Genomic DNA, 20,546 nt, shown 5'->3' with positions numbered 1-20,546 from the left:
TGGCTGGAGGTTAAGTCAATCCTCAAAAAGCAAGAACCACATTTTTATTTCTCTGGAACCCCTGAAGCCCTGTGGCCAGGTACACACAGCATGCATGGATGGACCTGGATTTGGCCCTCAGTGAGCTCCCTGTCCTGTTGGGGGACGCAGTGACAAAGCAGTTCAGCAGAGGGGCCCCAGAGAGCTGTGTGAGGGAGCCTGCTGATGAGGGCTCAGGGAAGCTAGAGGCTGTTGCAAGTTAATCAGGCCTCGGAGAAGATGGATAGAGGGAAGGGCTGGCCCGGCAGAGGGGACAGTATGTACAAGGCCAGGAAGTGGTGGTCTGTGGCATAAGAAACATGAGGCAGGGCCATGAGGCCAACGAAGCTCCCGAGGGCCTTTAAGTGTCCCCCCAAGGAGTGTGGCCTTTCTCCAGTAGGTGGTGAGGACCCAAGGACAGTTTTGAGCTTGGCTGGGGTGGAGGTTTGGAGATACCTGATCCCTTTTGCAGTCTGGAAAGCTCAGAATGGGCAGTGGGGAAGGGTCTGGAAGTGCAGCCTGAGGCTGGGAGCCCTGAGGCAGCTGAGGCAACTATTCCTGTTAAGGGATGAGGTGGAAGCAACGAGGAAAGGAGGGTAACCCCAGCACCTGGGCCCGCCTGGCCTGGGAGGCAGTGGCAGAAGAGCAAACAAACTGGCCTATGGCTTCTCGCTGCAGAGCCAGAGAGTGAGGGAAGCTGCACAAGACAGGCAGAAAGGGGGACCTGGCAGGGCGCAGTTGGGACAGGTGGATTTGGGGGGCACCTTTGGAGACAGCCCCAAAGACAGGAGCCTGGAAGGGGATGAGGGAGCCTCAGCAAGGGGGTGGGGCTCCCTGGGCTGCTCCAGGCCTGGGGGTGCGCGCCAGCTGAATCCTCCCCAGTACTAATGACGGGAGAGAGGGCGAGGGGGCAGGAAATCGGAGCCGGCTCCTGTGGAAGCGGTGACTCAGCGGCCAGCCGGCGGGAGGGTGGGGGGAGGCCGGCGGCGGGGAGCGGCCCGAGGGGACGCGGGGCTGCTCTTTTAACCCCGGGACGGCTCTCCTGGGGTCAAGATGCCGGGAACCGCGCAGACGGGGAGGGAGGGGCGCGCGGGCACTGGGCATGGCGGGCTGCTCCCCCTCACCCTTAAACAGAAAAAAAAGAGCAAGCCGAGCCTCCAACTGCAAGCAGGTTGGGCCTGGGAGGCGGCCCAGGCGGGCAGAAGAACAAAGCGCCTGACGCGGGGCTGGGCCACGCCGCCACAGGAAACGCACGGCCAGGCCAGGGGACTGGGCGCTCGGCCCGCCCGCTGCCCCTGCCCCAGACCCCCTCGCCGGCCAGCCTTGGGACACAGAAAGTGAATCACTAATTAAAGCCACTCCTCAAGCCACACTATGCAGATTACTATTATTTTGCTAGAGAAGCTTCACTTAGTGTGGGCGATGCATCTGGAATCTTTGCTTTCCAGCTGGGCTTTGAATCCTGCCTAGCTCTTGTGTAGGACCCGGGACAAGTGCCCAGGACCTGGCCAAGCCTCAGCTTTCTCATCTGTGTAATGGGGATGGATGGTAGTGGTATCAAACTCATGGAATTATTCAGGAGCATTTTTGCTCAGTGCCTGGCAGAAAGTAGGTGCTCAATCATCTAAGGCTACTGGTGCCATTATTATTAGCAAATAATAAGCTACAGTTTTCTGGCTCAGGTCAATGGCCTGTTACACTGTCTCCAGACACTCAGGTATGGGAGAGGGGAAGAGGGATAAGAATTCGGGGATTCAGGAAATCAAACCCATGGCTTAAACAGGAATTGAAGTCATGCATCCTCCCTCCAGGAATGGGTAATAAATGCAACTATTCAGCCAGGGTCTTGCCCCCAAGCAGGAAAAGCCATCCTCCTTGGAATCTGGGTCTACCTTCCACCCCTGACTCCTCCTGTTCAGCAGAAGCTCCCAACCATTATACAAGTTGGATATGTAGGTGAGTAGACTCCAGAAAAAGGGAACACAGAGCATGACTCTATCATAGAACCTTCCACTGGAACTCCCAAAGGAAGCAAGTGTGTGAACTTCACCAACAAGCACACCCAGGAAAAAGTGGGGCACCAAGAAGCAACATGGGTGAAGGCTCAAAGCTCCTGACATGTGGGTACACTCACCCCAGACCCTCACCCCTGCCTGATTTGTTACATGCAGCTCTCTTGCCTGTTCCAAAGTGACAAAATGTTCCTGAAATGATAGAACCAGGAGGCCCAGCGCTGACAAGGCAGTGGGTTCCGGAGCCAGAACCCCTGGTGATTGTCAAAACAATGCTATAGCCCCAGCCCTTGGCCTGCGGTTCTCTGTCCCCCTGTCAGGTACACACAGACAGGAAGTGCCAGGGGCCCTTAAGGGCGCTCCCACACCCAAGTGAGCCAGAGTTGCACAGCCGCCAGGAGGTCAGGGACCTGTGTGTTCCCTAAGGCCACCACCTTGGACACTTCAGCCTGGCAAGGCTGCAGGTACAGGAATGGAGAAGGGGGCAAAAGGAAGAGATTACCATAGGAATCTCTCTCTCTCTCTCTCTCTCTCTCTCTCTCTCTCTCTCTCTCTCACACACACACACACACACACACACACACACACATATACACACACAGACTCACCAGGCTTATTTTCCATTTGTGGCTGACAAGGCCCTGTGACACTGTTCCAGCTACCAGGTCTGCCAGAGGGACCCAACCAAGCTCCCTGGGAATTCCAGACTAGCACTCACCTTCCCCACGAGTTTGCCTTTCCGGTTCATACACAGGTAGAATTCCGTCTCCTTGCCCTTGATCCGGACTTGACTACCGAAGGTGTCTGTCTCCACTAGGAGCTGGGCTTCGAAAGGCAGAAGGAGAACAAGACACATTTTTTTACCAGGGGCAATGGCTTGCCCTAAAGGCTCAGTGACATGATCCCTGACCCTGTCCCTGTACCCCCAGTGCCCCCAAACCAGGCACAGGAGAGGCCTCTGACAAGTCCCATTGGAGCACACTGCCCTTGGGCAGGGAGAGAAGCTGTGCATCACCTGTCCCCCACAGACCCCAGCCTCTCCTGGCTCCACCTGGGTCCTAGATCACTCAGCTAGAGGAGCGTTCTGCCCCTTGTGGTTAAATACCACTGTGCCCCTCTCCTCCTGTCTTCACCCACCTCCCCCAGCCCCTTAATTCCATTCCCCTAACAGGACAGACAGCCACACAAAGAGCCCCCAAAGTAGGAGCAGTCTCTGGAATAAGGGGACAGACAGACACGCTCGAGTCTGGAAGAGCACACACACTCGTGCATGTGTGCCCACGAGTACAGACCCTGCCTTGGGGGAAGTCAAGCTACTTCCTTCAAAATTTAGGTCAGAGGCCCCTTCCTCCAGGGCAAGCAATGGGAACCCCTGTTAGGGTCCCCTCCTGGCTCCACAGCTTTGCCATTTGAAGTGAGGAAGGCCTGGGGCAGGAGGGAGGTTCCAGACCCCTGGAAGGGCAGGTGTCTTCAGGATATTCCACTTTCCTCCATCAAGGCCACCAAGGCCGTAGGGTAACAATTCCCAACCAGGACCCAATATTCCCTGGTCCTGGGTAGGAGATCCCACACCAAACCATCCATGCTCCATCGAGCCTCCCTTAGGATAGGGGTGTAAAGAGCTGATCCCCCAAAGCCCTAACTGAATAAGGACATCAAAAGGTCAAAGGGTGGCTGTCCCTCTATTAGGCATGCTTTGTCCAGATCCCTCCCTGTCCCTTGGCCAGTCCACATTTTCTCCCTAGTAGGGTGCTTTGTGACTTTGGCAAGCCATGCACCCTCTCTGAGCTCTCTCCTCTCTAGTCTTGAATCTCTGTGCCTGGTTCCCCACCCCTGCTGCCTTCTTTGCCCCCCAGTCTCACCCTCCCAACCCTGACCCTTTGCTTCCCAGCACCTGCCCCTCCCTCCCCCACAAAATTTTAATTTCAGTGACAAGGGACTTGCTTTTCCATAACAAAAATCATAGCCCTAAATACAGTATCCTTGGAGCCACAAAGAGTGTACCTCAGAGCCCCTAAAATATACCAGGTATGATTTTAATAAAAAAATTTAAAAATATATGCCCTGGTGCCCTGCTGTGAAAATTAAAACCATCTGGAACTCAGGATTTCCAATCATTAATCTAGCCCTCCTTTGACACCGCTACTAATTAAAATATGATACCCCACCTTTCCAAGGAAAATAAGAAGAATTTACATAAAATTTAAAGATCTAACAAGAATTTAGTAATTCTAGAAACAGGGTGGGGGCACATTCTTCTCTACACCTTCCCCCACTGCTACTAAACACTGAGTCAAGAACATTAACCAATACTAAGCTGAGATGGTCCTTACAAGCCCTTAATCTCCCTGCTCCCCTTATCCAACTCCCGATAACTCTCCCTGGGAGCCCAGGGCAAATGGCACAACAGTTCAGGGATTTGCTTTCCACATCTCCTCAAAAAGCTCAGACCCCACATGAAATGGGAGTTATGGGGGGGTCAAGAGGATCTCCAATCCCAGAAGCTTCTGAAGAAGGCAGCATGTGAAAGGGGAAGGTGAGAGCTTTGGAATGCATAGAACTTGTATGAATCCCTGGCCCCACTTGCCAACTGTATGACCCTGGGCCTCAGTTTCCTCACCTGTGAAACAGGGATAATCATCCTTAATCTTCAATAGTTATTGTGAGCATTCCACAAAATAATGCTGGAAAGGGCCAACCTCCCTGTTCTCAGAAGCTGAGTAGAAGTAACTCAGTAACTGTTGTTTAAGTTCCCTACTAACAGCAAAACAAAACTGTTTTCCCAAAAGGAAAAAAAACCACACAGTGAAAAAAAGACTGATGTGTGTAAAAGGGCAGAGGTGGAGCAGAACTTGCCTCCCCAAGGCATGCCCTCTGACATGAGCTTCTTCAGCATTCTCCAGGGCTGCTGGCATCCTACACTGTGAAGTATATTGGAAAACGTCTTCTTGGGCTGGAATTTATGGGGTCTGATTCCATTTTCGGCATGGCCATTCTGGGCTGTGTGACCTTGAAAAAGCCATACCCTCTTCTAGGCTTCAGTTTCCTTACCTGTGCAAGGGAGGGGGGCCTCCACCCTATTTGGGTTCTCCCTGGGATTGGGGGCAGGGTCTAGGAGAGGCGTAGGGTTGGCGAGGCCACAGGAAGGGGAGGAGACCACAGTGCTGGGGTCCAGGCAAGCCCAAGTGAGTCCGAGGGAGAGACTGCTGTCTGTCCCTCTCCCAGAATGTGCATGGGCCTCTGTCTTCAGAACAGCTCCACCATATGCACACTCAGCCTCCAGTGTGAGCCTACTAAAGTCACAATCCCCATGAGCACTGGATGCCTCTGTCCCCATTTTGCAGTATAAGAAACTGAGGTTCAGAGAAGCAACACAGCAAGAATGGCTGACATCAGGTCTGCCTGCCTCCTTCTGGTGGGGCCTGGGCTCCAGGGCACATGGCTCAAAGCACCCCCAGCACTACTTACCAGCCCCAGCCCACCACAGGAAGCCCTGGCTTTTGCCTGAGCCATCCAAAGGGCCTGGGCCTGGGGCTGGGCTGCACCTCCACCCCCACAAGCCCAGCCACCCTCACTCCAGTGGAGAGGGTCTACTCTAGCCACCACGCCAGGGGAGCCAGTAGTCTGCTCTCCCTGACCGCAGTAAGCCATAGAGTGACCTAGACTCCACTCAGCACATGACATAATGAGGAGGGAGTCAGGCCAGAATTATGTAAAGTCTTTGGGGAGTAATAGCAGCAGCAGTTCTCAGAGTGAGAAAGAGAGAGACTAACGGAGAGAGAGGGAGACTACACCCACCCAGGCCAGGTTTGCCCTGGAACCTGCCTGGTCCCCAGCACCATGGACCCTCTCTCATGACCTAAGCCCGCAAGAGGCAGTTCTCAAGAGCTCGCAGCCCCATCTGGCTCAGCTCCCTCCCAGAGGCCTGTACCAGGCCGAGCAGGAGGAGATGGGGACACGATCTCGCTCCCCTCCTCATCAGACCTCACCTTCCAGGCTGCACAACCCAACCGCCTCCTCCCTCTGCCACCTCCCTCGCTAGCCAGGGAGATCCTTTAAAAATATAAAATTAGTCAAGTTTCTTCCTTGCTAAAAAGCCTCCTAGGATCTCCAACCCCCTTAAAATCTAGCCCTTTACAGGGACCCACAGGGGCACAAGATCTGCCCCCACTGGCCGTCCCCACCTCCCACCCTCGCAGACCTCTTGCCGACAAGCTCCTTGCCCTTCCTCCCAACACACCAAGCACATCCTGCCTCAGGGCCTCTGCACTTGCTGTTACCTCTGCCTGGAGATTGCCTTGCCTAGAGCTTCCCACACTGGCTTCTCATCTTCTGTGTTGCCATCCAAATGTCACCTCAGAGAGGTCTTCATTGGCCATGCTGTGCAATGTCATACCACCCTACCCACCTCCACGCTCCACAGAGCTCTGCTTCAAATCATTGTATGGGCTCTTTCTTTTATTGTATGTCTCTGTCCAACTAGATAAGCTCCAGGAGGGCAGGGCCTTATCTGTCTTATTGATTTCTAGCACCTAGCCTACACCTGGCACACAGTAAGTGACAAGTAAGTAAATTTTAGCAAATGCATAAATGGCCTTGTAGGTATGAGTAACACTATTGAAGAGTTAAAGAAAAAGAGATTCAGGGAGGTAAAGGGACTTGGCCAAGGGCACACAGCTGGTCAAAGCAGGGTAGAAGTTCAAAGCTAGTCCCTGATTCCACAGTCAATGCCCTTAGCCACTTTGCTCCCTGCTGGTGCTACTCCTGGTATTATTCCTGCCACTCACCAGAGCTCTGAGTTCCTACCTCTCCAGCCCCAGCCTCAGGATTAAAATCACATATTCTGATTGCTGTGTGACAAAGGGAAAAACCCTGACCCTCTCTAGGATGGGACCAGGTGACTTCCGAGGGCTCTTTCAGTTCTGTTCCTCTAGAAAGTATCAGTGACCTACATTTATTTACAGTTGTGACATACTGGGCACTGTTCTAACTACCTTACATGCATCATCCCACTTAGGTTAGACACACCCATAAATTGAAACAATTATTTTCATCCCCATTTTACAGGTGAGAAAACTTAAGTCACAAGGTCACACAGTGATGGAGTTAAAACCCAGGTAGGATTCAAACCCAAGCAGGCTAACCCAGAAGTTCTGGTCTTCCCCTGTCCCCCCACCTTCCTCTTCTCCTCCACTCCAGCCCCTCTCCTGGGGAGTGGGTGAGGGAACACCACAGGCAGGTGGAGAACATCCTTGCTTTGAACTCCCTTTCTTGGGGCAGGGGTCTGTGGGTGGAGATGCCCACAGAGCCAAAGGCTGGGGCCTGCCCCTCCCTGGCTCCACTCCCAAATGACCTTGAGGGAGAAGGGGTCCCTGGGGTCATCCTGAAGAAGGTAGCTTCAAGCTGATGCTGAGAGATGGGGAGCCCTGAGGAGCACCCACAGCTGGGCTCAAACCAAAGCCAGAGGGGCAAGAACACAGCTTTAGATCTGGTCATGGGAAGAAGAGGCTGCATGAAGCAGAGCGGGCATGAGTGCCTAATGGGTCCCCCACAACACAGCTTCCCAGAAAGGAGAGCCCACAGCGCAAGCCTGACCAGTGCTCAGTGCAGAGCAGGAGCCCAGCTCCTGCCCAAGGACCAATCCTCTCTCCAGCATCCAGACAGGAAAGCAAAAAGGGAAATGAGAGAATGAAAGAAAAAGCCTTTTCTATAAAAAAAAAAAACTCATGTTGTCTTTTTTTTTCCTCCCACTTCTCTTGAACGCATGTAGTGATAATGATAACTTTAAAATAACAGCTAATATTTATTTGAGCATGTACCAGTTAGGCACTGTGCTTAAAATTTGAATGTGGAATGTAGTTAGACCCCTCAACAACCGTTTGAGGTAGAAATTATTACACCCATTTTACAGATGAAGAAATTGAATACTGAGAAGGTAAGTTACTTTTCCCAGTCACACAGTAGGGCCAGGATTTGGACACAGGCAGAGTAACTCCAGAACTAGTCAGAGGGAGATAGAGATTCAGACAGAGTTAGGCAAAGTGGAATGGATATTATGCAGACCAGCGACAGCAGAATGACACTGATTGATTGATTGATTCCAGTATGATTTCCTAGCTTGGCCCCCCAGGCTGTGATCCAGAGTCTCATTTTGATGACTTTTGGGTTGAAGGGTAGGAAACAGCAGGGAAAGATGCAAAGAGGCAACCAGAGAGGGACCTAGCCCAGACACATAGGAGACAGGACTCAAGAGGGAAAGGGGGACAAAGGTGGAGAATGGGTCTCTTTTCTCAGAACCTCAGGTTAACACCCCAAGCCCTGTGATGGCAGAGCAGGCAGCCAGAGCCAGTGAGAGGCTGGGAATGCCAGCCCCTGACCCGGGCCCGTGCAAGGTGGCCAGCAGCTGGCTGGCCTCTCCAACTGCACCACCGACAGTGCTGCTGGCCACTCTCCAGGCATCACCCTCCAGAGTGGAACCATCCCTGCCACAAAGGCACTGGGAGGTGCTACCAAATCAGTACTCCCAGCCCCCCTCCAAAGCTGGGCCAGGTTGAGAGGAAGGGGAGATCCCCTTCACTGTGCATGCACACACACACACACACACACACACACACACACACACTATGGCTTCTCCAAAGGTGCCCACAGCTTCCCTTCCCGTAAAGTCCCTGAGGGGGTTCTCTGGCCACATGGGCTCACCAGAAAGGAAGGGGGAGATTTCAATAGGATTGATCAAGAGCTATATTTAATCCTAGCTGTAGCTCCAGTGTGGCCATTTCAGCGGCAAAGTCAAGAGGTATGAGTGGCTATTCCTGGGGACAGAAGTTATGGGATACAAGCTCAGAGGGCACAGTATTTAATGCCTTTCCCAGCTGGGAAAGACCTAGAGGAAGCCGAGTCTGCTGCTTGCGATATCCCTATTGCACCACACAGGGCTGGCAGCCTGGAATGGTGGAAGGGAGGATAAGAGAGGAGGATGGAAGGAGCATTGACTCGCCAAGTACCTACTGTGTGCTGAACTCTGTGCCAGGCACTTGCCCTGGGGGAACACTCCTGGATGCATACAGGGGTCATCCAGGCATTCACTGGCTCAAGCATACACTGAGCACCTGCTGTGGCTGGCTCTGTGCAGGGGACATAGCAGTGAACACAACAGATAAAGCCCCCTTCCCTCAAGGAGTTTCCATTTTAACAGGGACGACAGAGAGCGAATACCTAAATACATAATATAATGCCCACTAGTGATAAGTGCTAGGAAGAAAAACATATCCATGAAGGGACAGAGATGGAAGCTCTCCAATAAGGGGACAATTGAACAGAAGCCTGAGTGAAGTGCGGGAGGAAGCCATATGGGGAGACCTGGGAGAGCGGCATGCTCAGGTTGAAGGGACGGCCCATGTGAAGGGCTTAGCCTCTGTGAGCATGCCCAGTGTGTTAAGTGGCGGCAGCAAGGCCCCTGCGGCAGGCACAGAATGGGCAAGGAAGAGGCGGTGCAGCCCGAGGCTGGACCAGTAGTCAGGAACCAAGCCGTGCTGGGCCTCTCTGCTGCCCTAAGAACTTGGACTCCATTCTAAGTGCCATGAGCACCTTTGAGAGCAGAGTAACGCAGTCTTCCATTTTGGACTGCAATATGGAGAATGGGGCACCAGACTCGGAGAGTGGGCTGATCTCTGCTGCTTCAGCCATACAGGCCAGCCCAAAAGACCTTGTTCCTTGCTCAAACACAGCCCTCAAGGTACGAGATTGAGAGAAATGGGGACTGGAGGACCTGGCCCATTCTTGTCGCCAGCTCAGCCCTGGAGCACCTCACACACCTTGCTGTGGGAGCCGCCTGATCGTGCTTTCAGTTGCCCCATAATTATTTTATTCATTCGTCCAGTAACCTTTAAGTGCAGCCTGCTTTCTGCTAGGCTTTGAACTGGACATGGGGACATGCAGAAAAATCACTGCCTTCAAGGAGCTCACATTCTTAGGGACAAGGATGAGCAAGGGAGCTCAGGAAGGCTGCCCAGCTGAGCAGGGCGAGTGCTGGCCACACCGGCTCCCTGTGACCCCTGGGAAGTGGCAGTGCAGCTGGGATCCCAGATGAATCCACACAGAGGAAGCTGGTGGCATAACTCCATGCTACACTCGATCCCCACTAACAGTGAGGAAAATGGGAGGGAATGGGAAGGGCCAAGGTCACACAGGAAGTTAGGGGCCTAACCTCCTCCTACTCAGAGTAGCCCCTAGACAAGAGCAGGGTCTCTGGCCTGGGGGCTCCTTGAAGGCTGGGACCAGGTGTGTCTTACCACTGTCTCCCCAGGGCTCAGTAATTCTGGGCCAGTGAATGAGGGACTCCAGCATGAACTGGGGGACCAGACAATAGCCAATAAGGTCCTAAGACCCCTCCTCATCCAGCCACACAGCGGCCAGCCTGTGGCCAGGCCAGCCCTACCACTTGGAATCCTGTTGAAGAAGCCTCTTCTATCTGCAGCTGCCAAGCCAGAGCCCCACTGATGGGAGAGAGGCAGGGTCCCTTCTGGAAGCCCCAGAAATCAGTTCCTGAGAGAGGAGACCTCCCTATCCCTACACAACAGCAATGAGTTCAGGTGTTATTACTCATATTCTTGCTATAATAATCATATCATCTTTGGGCATAAGATAGTCTCTCATTTCAATGACCCCATTTCACAGAAGAGTAAACAGAGCCAAGGTCTCCAGCTCCTAAGTGGTGAAGCAGAGATTCAAATCCTGTCAGATTCCAGAGCCTACATGCTCAGCCCCTCTAAAGACCACCCCTCTGGCTACCACAGCCCCTCCAGTGGCCTGCTTGGGGGCTGTTCCAGGCACCGTCAATCCTAGGAGACTGGTGTACTGCAAAACGTTATGTGGGGGGGTTTTATCATTTTTTTCCTCAAGCAGAGAAGTCTTTTTTTAAATGAAAGCAGGCAGGAATATCCAATCATAAGGCTTATAAAAGCAGCGCTGCCCCCACACCACCATCACAAAGCTGGGGCCCTACCACTCCCAGGCTCTCGTTTCCTAGAAGTCCTGCCACCTGCAGCCAGGAGGAGCTGACACCTCCACATCCAGGCTTCCTTATGAGCAGCAGCCTCCTGTGGCAGGTGGAGTGGGCTTTCTCCACCTCACTTGGCCCAGGAAGAAACTGAGCCTAGGGCAAGACACACTTGCCCCAAGCTCTGCAAGCTACTCAGCTGCAGAGCCCTAACTGCACCCCAGGTGTTCTGCCTTGAGGTCCAGTGCTTTTTCTTCAAGGTGGCAACTGCCTGCAGGACAGAAGTGACCAGCACCAAGGGCAGGAAGAGGAGGGGCTGATATAATAACTCCATGTGGACAGGGTGGCCCTTCTCCAAGTGCCCAGCCTGCCAGATGTCCCACTACCTAAGCCTCCAGTCCCTGGCCTGCATAGCTCTCCCTCCAGAGCCCAACCCAAAGCTAAGAAAACCTCTTGTCCCTGGACCAGTCCACCCTCAGGGGCCTCCCAGAGTGCCCTGGGAAAGCTTTAGGGGACCACATGGAGACCCTCCTGCAGAACAGCATGGTAAGGAAGCCCCCTAACATCTGTGTAGGTTGCACCAAAGGCTGCTCACTGCTGGAAAGCCAGCCAAGGGCTCCTCAGCAGGGCACCCACACAAACATGGGCCTGCTCCTTGGCCCATCCACAGTCTAGCGCCTCTGAATGCCACCAAACCTGAGACTTTGCATGTTTGTGGGGATTCCAGATTCCAGGCATTTATAGGGATGGATTCTGTTTATACCTAGACTGTGTGAAATTCGCAGACTGCAATCATCTGTATATGAACGCAGGTCCCAGATCGCATCATTCTTTCAGCTGGCCAAGCCCTGAGAAGAAGGAGGCAGGTTCTTGGACAGCCCTGGGTCCCCTGGCCTGACCGGGGACTCCTGGCCACCCTTCCCCCGCATGCAGGGCAGGCCCTAAATGCAGCCTGATCCTCCTGGCTGAGCTTGGCCACATAAATCACCCTCCCAATAATATTTGTATTGATTATCTAGATTGGAAGCCTCAGGTGGCTCCATTGTCTCACTTCCTCTCTCAGGGCTCACAGATGAGGTCTCTTTGCCTCATCTGCGTTTCTAATGTGACATTTAAATGGAGCAGCCTCAGCAGCCAGCAATGCACCATGCTGCCCTGGGTTTGGGGGGACTGAAAGAGTAATAAACATATTACTTGAGAGAGAATTATTAAATCTAGAGTTTGTGAAATTGGAGAAGCTGAGATGGGATACTCCCTGGATACTCAAAGTGTGGCCCATCAGCAAGCATTACCTGGTGCTTGTGAGAAATGCAGAGCTCAGGCCCTACGCTAGACCCACTGAATCGATATCCACATTTTAACAGGAGCCCTTGGTCATCCATATGCACATTTATGTTTAAGAAGCACTACTCTAGTCCAACTTGTATTGTACAGAAGGGAAGCAGACCCAGAGAAGGCAAAGGGCTTGCCTGTAGTCGACAGCAGGTGAGATTCCCTGGGTCTCCAGTTCAGGCAGAGGAAATGAGAGGGCAAGTGACTTCTGGAGTGAGGGGCTGGCCATTCCCGGGCTCCTCTCCCTCCCAAGCTCTTGCCTCCTGTCTCAGGATGCGGACAGATGGTTCAGTCCAGAGTCTGACCCCCCTGTACTCCTGCAGCCTGGAGGGGCCAGCGAGAGCTCCGGGGACTCCCCAGGAGGGCACCTCCCTCCTGCCCCGGCCAGCCAGCTGCCCCTTCCCTGGCAGCAACTGGACAGCAGATCCCAGGGAAAACCACCACCTGGGTCTGCCCGGCACAGCCAGGCGTCCGTGGAAGGGGGGCAGGAGAGACAGAGGCCCTAGAGAGGAGGCCAGCAGAGGACCTGGGAGAGGCGGGGAGGAGGGATGGGAAAGCCATGGTCCTAGGGAGGGAGGCAGGGGGAAGGACAGAGGTGGTGGGACGAGGGGGAACCGAGAGGTGACAGACACAAGGGGGGGAAGAGATGAGAACCAGGAAGAAGGAGAGAGGGACTCAGAGAGAGGCCCAGATAAAAGCAAAAGCAGCAGGACTGAAAAAGGACGAAGGGGAAAGAGGGAGGGAGGGGAATGGGGGCAGTAAAGAGTGATGGGGCAGGGAGAAGGGAGGGGAGGCAGCTGGCCTGGAGACAGGAGCCCAGCCTGGCCCAGCCCTACCCAGCCTGGCCTGGCCCAGCCCCCAGTGACAGCGCAGCTGCCACACTTGGGCCCTACCATGAGGTCAGCCCTGCCCCGGGGCTGAGGGAAAATAAATGGTGTCCGAGATAAAAGGTCCAAGAAATTATTTGTCTTGTTGTCACATCTTGACTGCAATGGGCAGGGGCCAGTGGGCCGGTGGGGCATCATCCCAGATAAGCCTAGGCTGGCAGGCCCACAGCGCACAAGCAGGACCCCGGTCCCAGCCCTGCACCTTGGCCTGGGACACCTGAGAAGGCAGGAACCAGTGGGAGCAGGGCCCCTGTTTGCTCAGCACCTGTCCCCAATCCCCTCCAAGCTCTGGGAAGCTGGAGTCCTGTCTGTTTCACTCACTGCCAGGGGTCTTTTTGGGCTGGGGGCTTGCAGAGGGAAGGGAATCAGGCTGTCTCACTCTTCCCAGCCCCCTTTCAGAGACTGCATGAGACGGGTGAAGGTTCCTCAACACCATAGAGGAGGGCTGGGCAGTTCTAGGGTCAAGGGCAGGTCAATGGAACTGTGGCCCAAGGTGCTGAGAGCACCCTTGCCTCACAAGTACACAAGCTCAAGCTCACAGTGCACACATACATACGTGCATCCATGTGCACATGCACGCGTATTCCCACACACAGACTTACGAACACACACACTCCCACCAGGTTAGTTTCCAGCACCCAGACAGGAGCATGCAAAAAGTGTTCTGCTGAGTGTCTAAACCTGGGGCTGGTGGAGCAGGGCTACAGGGAGCAGCCACCTGCTCTAAGCCATCACCAGGCAAAGCACTGATACCCGTGATGACTGGCATTTGTGGGCATTTACCAGCAAAAGCACTGTCTTTTCACATCCTCAGTTAGCACTCCCAACAAGACTCCTGGGGATGCACTATAACATCCCCATTTTACAGATGAGGAAACTGAGGCCCAGAAAGGCCCAGTGCCAGGTGCAAGGTCTCAGAGCCAGGACATGGCAGAGCTGGGATTTGAACCTGAGGAGGCCAGGAAGAGTATGTGCATGGTAGAAGAGGTTGGCACCTACCATACTTGTCCCCATCCTCGCCGCGGGCACTGATCCTGCGGCCCAGGACCTGGATGTGCTTCCCACTAGTCCGGCTGTAGAGCTGGTACAGCCGCAGCTGCTTACGGCTCACATCGTCCCGAGCCCGCGTCTGGTTCTCCACGTGGATGCGGAAGTCCACGTTCTCCTCGGCCACCAGCACCTGGGCAGGGAAGGGGGCATCAGTGAGCCACCTTGGAAGTCCTGTGTTCCCTGCACGCAGGAACCATAATCCAACAAAGAGCCAGGGCTGTGCTGGCTCTGGGCCAGGCCTTGGCACACGTTCATAACCACCCTGTTACCACCCCATTTCACAGATGAGATAACTGAGGCTCAGAGAAGGGAGGCAAGTCGCCCAGTTGGCCCAGCCAGAATCAGGATTACATCTATTTGACAGTAGAGCTTACTACTTTTCCACTACAGCTCCAAATTAAAGTAAGAGGTATAGAGTAGAGGTTTCATATGTGACCTTGGGTACATGGTTTGTTCTGCTTCAGATCCCTTCCCAGCAAAATGGTATAGCAGAACCCCTGCCCTGACTACCTCCCAGGGTGGCTGTAAGGATGAGGTGAGCAAGTGGGAAGAAAAGTACCAAAATCAATATGGAGATGGCAGAGGGATGGGGGCATAGAACTGACATCTGGGTGCATGGTGAGGAGGAGGGAGACCCGGCGAGTGTCATCCTGGGAAGGAATGGCCACAATCCACTGCCACTTCTCCCTAGGAGCCAGTGCTGGGGGCTCTCCTCTCCAGGAATCCTCATCTTGCTCATCTTGCTCCAGGCATCCTCATGTCCCCGGCCTCTCTTGGAGAAAACTTCACATTGCATCTCCCATGGAAATTCCCTGTATCCCTGGAGGTTCAGTTCATTTCTGACGACATCCTCCAGTAAGACACCTCTGGCTATGGCAGCACGCTATCTCTCTGGTCTCCCTTCCCTGAGCATGGCCTCTCACCTGGACAATTTGCACTCACCTCCTCAGCAGCGTCCACTTCCACTCTTGCCACCTAGTAGTCTGTCTTCCATCAAACCCAACCACCTTGGGTAATCCTCCCCTCCACACTCTCTGGGCTTCCCACTATGTTTAGATAAAGTTCCCCACCATGGCCTCAAGGCCCTGTGGGATGAGTCCCCCACTATCTTTCCACCTTCATCTCCTACCACTCCCTCCCCACTGGGTTACACTGGCTGCTTTATTGTACCTCTGAGCATTCCAAACACAAAATGTACAGCTGCCTGAGGGCCTTTGCACTTGCTCTTCCCTCTGCTTCAATGCTCTTCCCCAGATTTTTACATTTTGGCTTCTCTACATTCAGTTTTCTACTCCAATGTCATATTCTGAGATACACTTTCCTTGACTGTTTTCCTGAGGCAGCCCCCCATCTCTGTTATTCTCCATCTTTGTTTTTGTTTTTCTCTTCATCCATGCTTTGTTTTTCTTTCTAACATTTATCAACCAGACATAACATCTACTTATCCAGTTTTTGTTTTTTTCCCCACAACTGGACTGACAGCGCCATGAAGCTGGAGCTGTCTCTTTCTTGTTTGCTCCTGTATCCTCAGCACATAGCACAGTAGAAATTCAAACATTTGCTGAAGGAATGACTGAGTGAACAAGTGAACATTGAAAAGATCTGAAGTCCTGTCATTCCACTTAGCATTAAATTAGGTTTTCCTATGCCCTGCTAGTTGTGTGCCTGTCCTGCCCCATCTTAGCCATAAAGCTGAACAATTCTTGAAGCCCAGATAGTGCTGTGGGTTTGTCCCATGTGCCCAAAAGGTCTGACATTCAGGACCTATCCCCACAAGAGCATGACCCCACTCAGCCCATGGCAGACCTCTTTGGACTGCGCCTGTCCAAGGATCTGGCTCACCCCTCAACTGTGAGCTCCCAAGGGCAGAGACAATGTTTCCCTAATTGCTATACTCCAGCCCAGCTCAGCCCAGGGTCTCTGTCCCCAGGCTCACCTGCACATGTCTCCCCACCCCAGCCTGGGTCCCACAGCACCTCAGCTGGACCACAGTATTCAACCTTCACTCTCATCCTGAGGGTGGACACCTTAGCCCACATTACAGTTAAGGAAACTGAGGCCCTGAAGCTGAAGATCACAGAGCAGGCAACGGCAGTTAGCCCCAGACCTATGGTTCCAAAACCCTGCCTCCAGCCCCACCTTGCTGAGCCCCACTTGCCCAGCCCATGCCATCAGAAGCAGGACCTGGATTCAAAGCCCAGGGCATGCCACTCCCTAGCGAAGGGACCCCACACAAGTTACTAACATCTCTGTGGTTCAGTTTTCTCACCTATGTAAGAGATTGATGATAATTGCACCTATCTCATGGGCTGCTGTGACTAAAACTATAAAGTCTTAGAACAGCGCCTGGCACAGAATAAATACCCATTAGGCAGAACTACTGAGAGAATATAAGGGAGCCCTTTAAGATGCTCACAAGGAACCCCTACAAACAGAAGCATCTCTGGGGACACAAGTGGATCATACTCCCTTTTCCCTACATACAAGGTACTTTGATGGCACAGATGACAGTTTGAGAAGATACTGTTTCTGATTGTCCCGACAACCTTGCAACTGGGGAATGCTTATCACCCCCCGTTTAACAGATGTAGATACTGAGACTCAGAATAAGTTAAATCGGTTGCCCTGGGCCACACAGCCTTGGGGCTCAGGGCCTGGTCACAGACCCACCAAGTGTGCACAGCCATCACTTCTGCCCTTGATGGCCAGCCCCCGTCACCATTCACAGCCAGTATCTCATATCTGGGCCCCACCTCATTTCACATCCTGGTGCTCAGGGAGGGTAGAACTCTGGTGCCCCCTGAGGTCCACACCTGGTGGGTAAGTGTCATGAAGACCTCCTGCCCGCGACCTTCCTGGAATGATTGCCCAAGGTCCTGCCCTGTCCCCTCCCCCAAGGGTGGACCTGCAGCCTTCCCCCAATCCTCCAACTCTCCTCCTGCTCACAGGAGACCTTATCGACCAAAGGTCAAACCATTCTCCTCATCCTGGGTCCCTCAGGGGAGCTGCCCTGCCCCAGAAGCCAGTCTCCCATTAATGATTTTCTCCCTGGTCCACTGGACAGAGGCGGCGCAGGTGACCCAGGGTCAGCAGGGGCTATCCGGTAGCCCTTCCCCAGGATGTGAGAGAAACAATCCATCTTGCTCAGCTTCCACCATTTAAGCCACACTCTGTGGCCACATCATTCCAGAGGGAGGTGGCAGGGGAGGCCTCTGACATGGAAACAGAGTCTGTCCTCCTGAAACCCGGGGAGGCCCTGGGATTCCTGGAAAAGACCTCTGAGGGGCTCCAAGCCTTTGCAAAAACTGGGTTCTCTGCCCAGATCACCCTGACCCCTATGCCTGGCTGACACCCAACCTCAGGTGCCTCTTCTGGAAGACTTTCCTGCCCCCCTGACCCCAATCTTACCCCAGGAGGGGTTAGGGCCTACTGTAATGGCTTACTGTCCCCAGAGTACAGCCTGACTGGCTCATCCCTGGATCTCCAGCTCTGCCCCGAGGAGGCACCCAGCAAATGTTGTTAAATGACTGTGGCTAGGATGAGGGAAACATGGTGGCCAAAATTAGCCCTACCACTTACCCAAACAGAGTGCCCAACAGATGGATGGCAAGGATGTTTTTCATAAAACACTATCAACTGTTGGCTTTCCTCTGTTCCAGGCACTCTGCTAAGATGCCTTCTAAACATGGAACCTGTCTAATTTCCTCTAGCACCCATGGAAGTGGGCACCAGTAAGACTCCATTTCACAGACTGGATCTCTGAGGCACCTACCTCTCTGGAGCCATAGAGCTCAAGGGGCTGCCCGCAGAGCTCACGCAAAGCAGTCCAACCCAGGAATGGTCTCTCCCGTCCTCTCCCTACTCCTCCCTTGCTAGCTGGGTGGCACCTCACTGCCTGAGAGGGGACCTGTTTTCCCAGAACTTCCTAGGACAGTCAGAGCTGCTCTCTTCCTGGCTAACACCCCTCCAGGTGCATAATCATCAGGGGTGTTGGAAAGCTGAAGGGTGAAAAAAATGCAGCTCTCATAAGGCGAGCAGGGTTTACACGTTTAGAATTCCTCCCTGGGCGGAAGCGGAAGGCATCTTTTGTCCCTCTGCCTTCCTTTCAACCCATACCCACAGATTTCTTTTTGGTGGAGCCAGCTTTTCTCAACACAGGGTGGCCTAATCTTACTACACTGATGGACAGTGACTTCAGTGGGGTTTGGGGGCAACTTGATGATACGGGTAAATGTAGTAACCACATTTTTTTCATGTGAAACCTTCATAAGAGTGTATATCAATGATACCTTAATAAAAAAAACAAAAGAGGATGACCTATAGTGGGTCCTCCTGAAGCCTAAGACCCCAGTTACACCCCAGCCGGCCCCTTCCCTGCCCTGAGGGCTTGGGCTCTGATAAAAATTCACTCCCCAGTCCAGAAACTGCACAGTAGCAACCTTGGCCCAACAAGTTCAACTCTGCCCCAAGGTCTACGAAGATCCCAGGGGCTGGCACAGACATGGTGTTGAGTGGAGCAGCACCCTCTGCCTTCTGCCTGCGGTCTCCTCTTCGTCAAGCTTGGTGCTCTAACACACCAGGTGAGGCCATCTTCCTGCTCCAAACTCTGGCTCCCCATCACCCACGGCTCAGGGCCCACATGTGGTCCTTTAAGATCTAGCCCCTGCCTACCATCCAAGTCTTCTCTCTTAGGCACCTTAGTGGAAACCTGCTGTGGGATGGAAAGCAGTTGAGGTGGGCCCCCACTGCAGTGCCATCTTCCAAGCCAGTCCCCCTCCCACCAGCACATCTGATGGCCACCACTGCTCCCTGTAGCCAAAGATTTCAGCCTTATGCACCCGCTCATAGCTCTGAAGGCATGTTTTGGGGGCTTAGTATTTTTCCAGGGCCACACCCTCACCTCCTACAAACACCTGCTCCATCAGGCATCACTCCACATACACACACTACATAAATGCACACACACCACACACTCAACACCACAACCACCAGCACTAACTGACCTCAGGTGTGACCTAGCTCCACTCCAAATCACCAGCATATTTGATTTCTTTAACCCTCAGTTTTCCCATGGCAGAATAGGGATCATTTATAATATTTACCTCAGAAAAAGATTATGTTAATAACAATAGCTGCGATTTCTTTCTTTTTCTTTCTTCTGTTTTCAAAACAGCCACTACTTATTGAGCACTTCCTCTATGCTAAGAACCACTTTAGGTGAATTACCTATGTTCAGGTGAATTACCTATATACCCAAAGCAACCCTGTGAGTCATTATGATTGTCATCCCCATTTGACAGATAAGAAAACTGAGGCATGAAGAGGTCATGTTGCTTGTCCAACGTCAAAGAATTAGTAAGAAAAAGAAATCAAGATTCAGATCCAGCTTCCCCTCAGTCCAGAACCCAAGCTCTCCACCACTTCACCCTGGTCTGCTTCCAGGCTCCCCTCTCCCCTCCCATCTTCTCTCTCCCCCATTCAGGACTGCAGCTGGTTCTGGCCACAAGCAGTTGCTGGGGCAGGAACTAACAGGGGCAGGGATTAAACATGAAAGGGCTAAAGGCCTTGGGCCACATCCCCCCATCCAAGAGATGGATGGGGTCAGACTGCCCCCTCCCGCCCAGGTCCCTGTCCTTAAGGCCTCTTAAAATCCGTGCCCCTGTCTCCAGGCAGCCTGCCCAGAAATGGAGGGTCTCCCTGGTCCCAGGACGGGCAGCCCACAGACTTCTGCCACATCCCGCCTGCCTCCCGTAGCAGCAGCTGCCGCCAGCCATGCTGAGGGCTTTCAGGGCTTCTCTGAATTCTTGGCTCAAAGCTGAGACTGCACCCCCTTCCAGGGCAATCCCTGGTAAAGTCGGTCCCCCTTTCCACCCCAAAATGCAGCTCCCCAAACTCTTCCTCAAGCGCAGGCCTGGACTCAGGCCTGGGAGTTGCTGCCAGCCACAGTGCTCCATGGGTTATTATTATTGTTGAGAGGGAAACTAACACTGGCTCCCACTTACTGGGTGCTTGCTCTGTGCCAGGGCCTGAGCTAAGCACTTTCCGGGCACCGTCTCCTTCCTTCTCACACAACCTGGGCAGGTCAGAACCATTACCATCCCATGACAAAGACAGACACACAGAGGCCAAGGGACTCATCCAAGTTGTATAAAAAGCGACAGAGCCAAGATCTCAACCCATCTCTGGCTCCAGAGCCCATGAATTTCCCCCAGCTGGCAGCTCTGGATAGAAAGGAGAGGAAGAAGGTTG

The 20,546-nt window shown here is 53.3% G+C and overlaps 1 protein-coding gene across 2 annotated transcripts in view; it reads right to left on the bottom strand.

The window, feature by feature from the left end:
- Positions 1–20,546, bottom strand: part of FGF18 (fibroblast growth factor 18) — a 33,444-nt gene that overhangs the window by 5,049 nt on the left and 7,849 nt on the right. For both annotated transcript variants that reach the window (XM_036884823.2, XM_036884824.2), the window contains 2 exons: positions 14,247–14,427; positions 2,749–2,855 (listed from right to left, as the gene is read on the bottom strand). In XM_036884823.2, the coding sequence (XP_036740718.1) occupies positions 2,749–2,855; positions 14,247–14,427 (288 nt within the window). The remainder of the gene's footprint in view (positions 1–2,748; positions 2,856–14,246; positions 14,428–20,546) is intronic.

The sequence above is a fragment of the Manis pentadactyla genome, chromosome 2 (genome assembly GCF_030020395.1).
Source record: "Manis pentadactyla isolate mManPen7 chromosome 2, mManPen7.hap1, whole genome shotgun sequence".
Lineage (NCBI taxonomy): Eukaryota > Metazoa > Chordata > Mammalia > Pholidota > Manidae > Manis > Manis pentadactyla.
The sequence above is the reverse complement of the archived record's forward strand: the minus strand, read 5'-3'. Positions and strand labels throughout refer to the sequence as shown.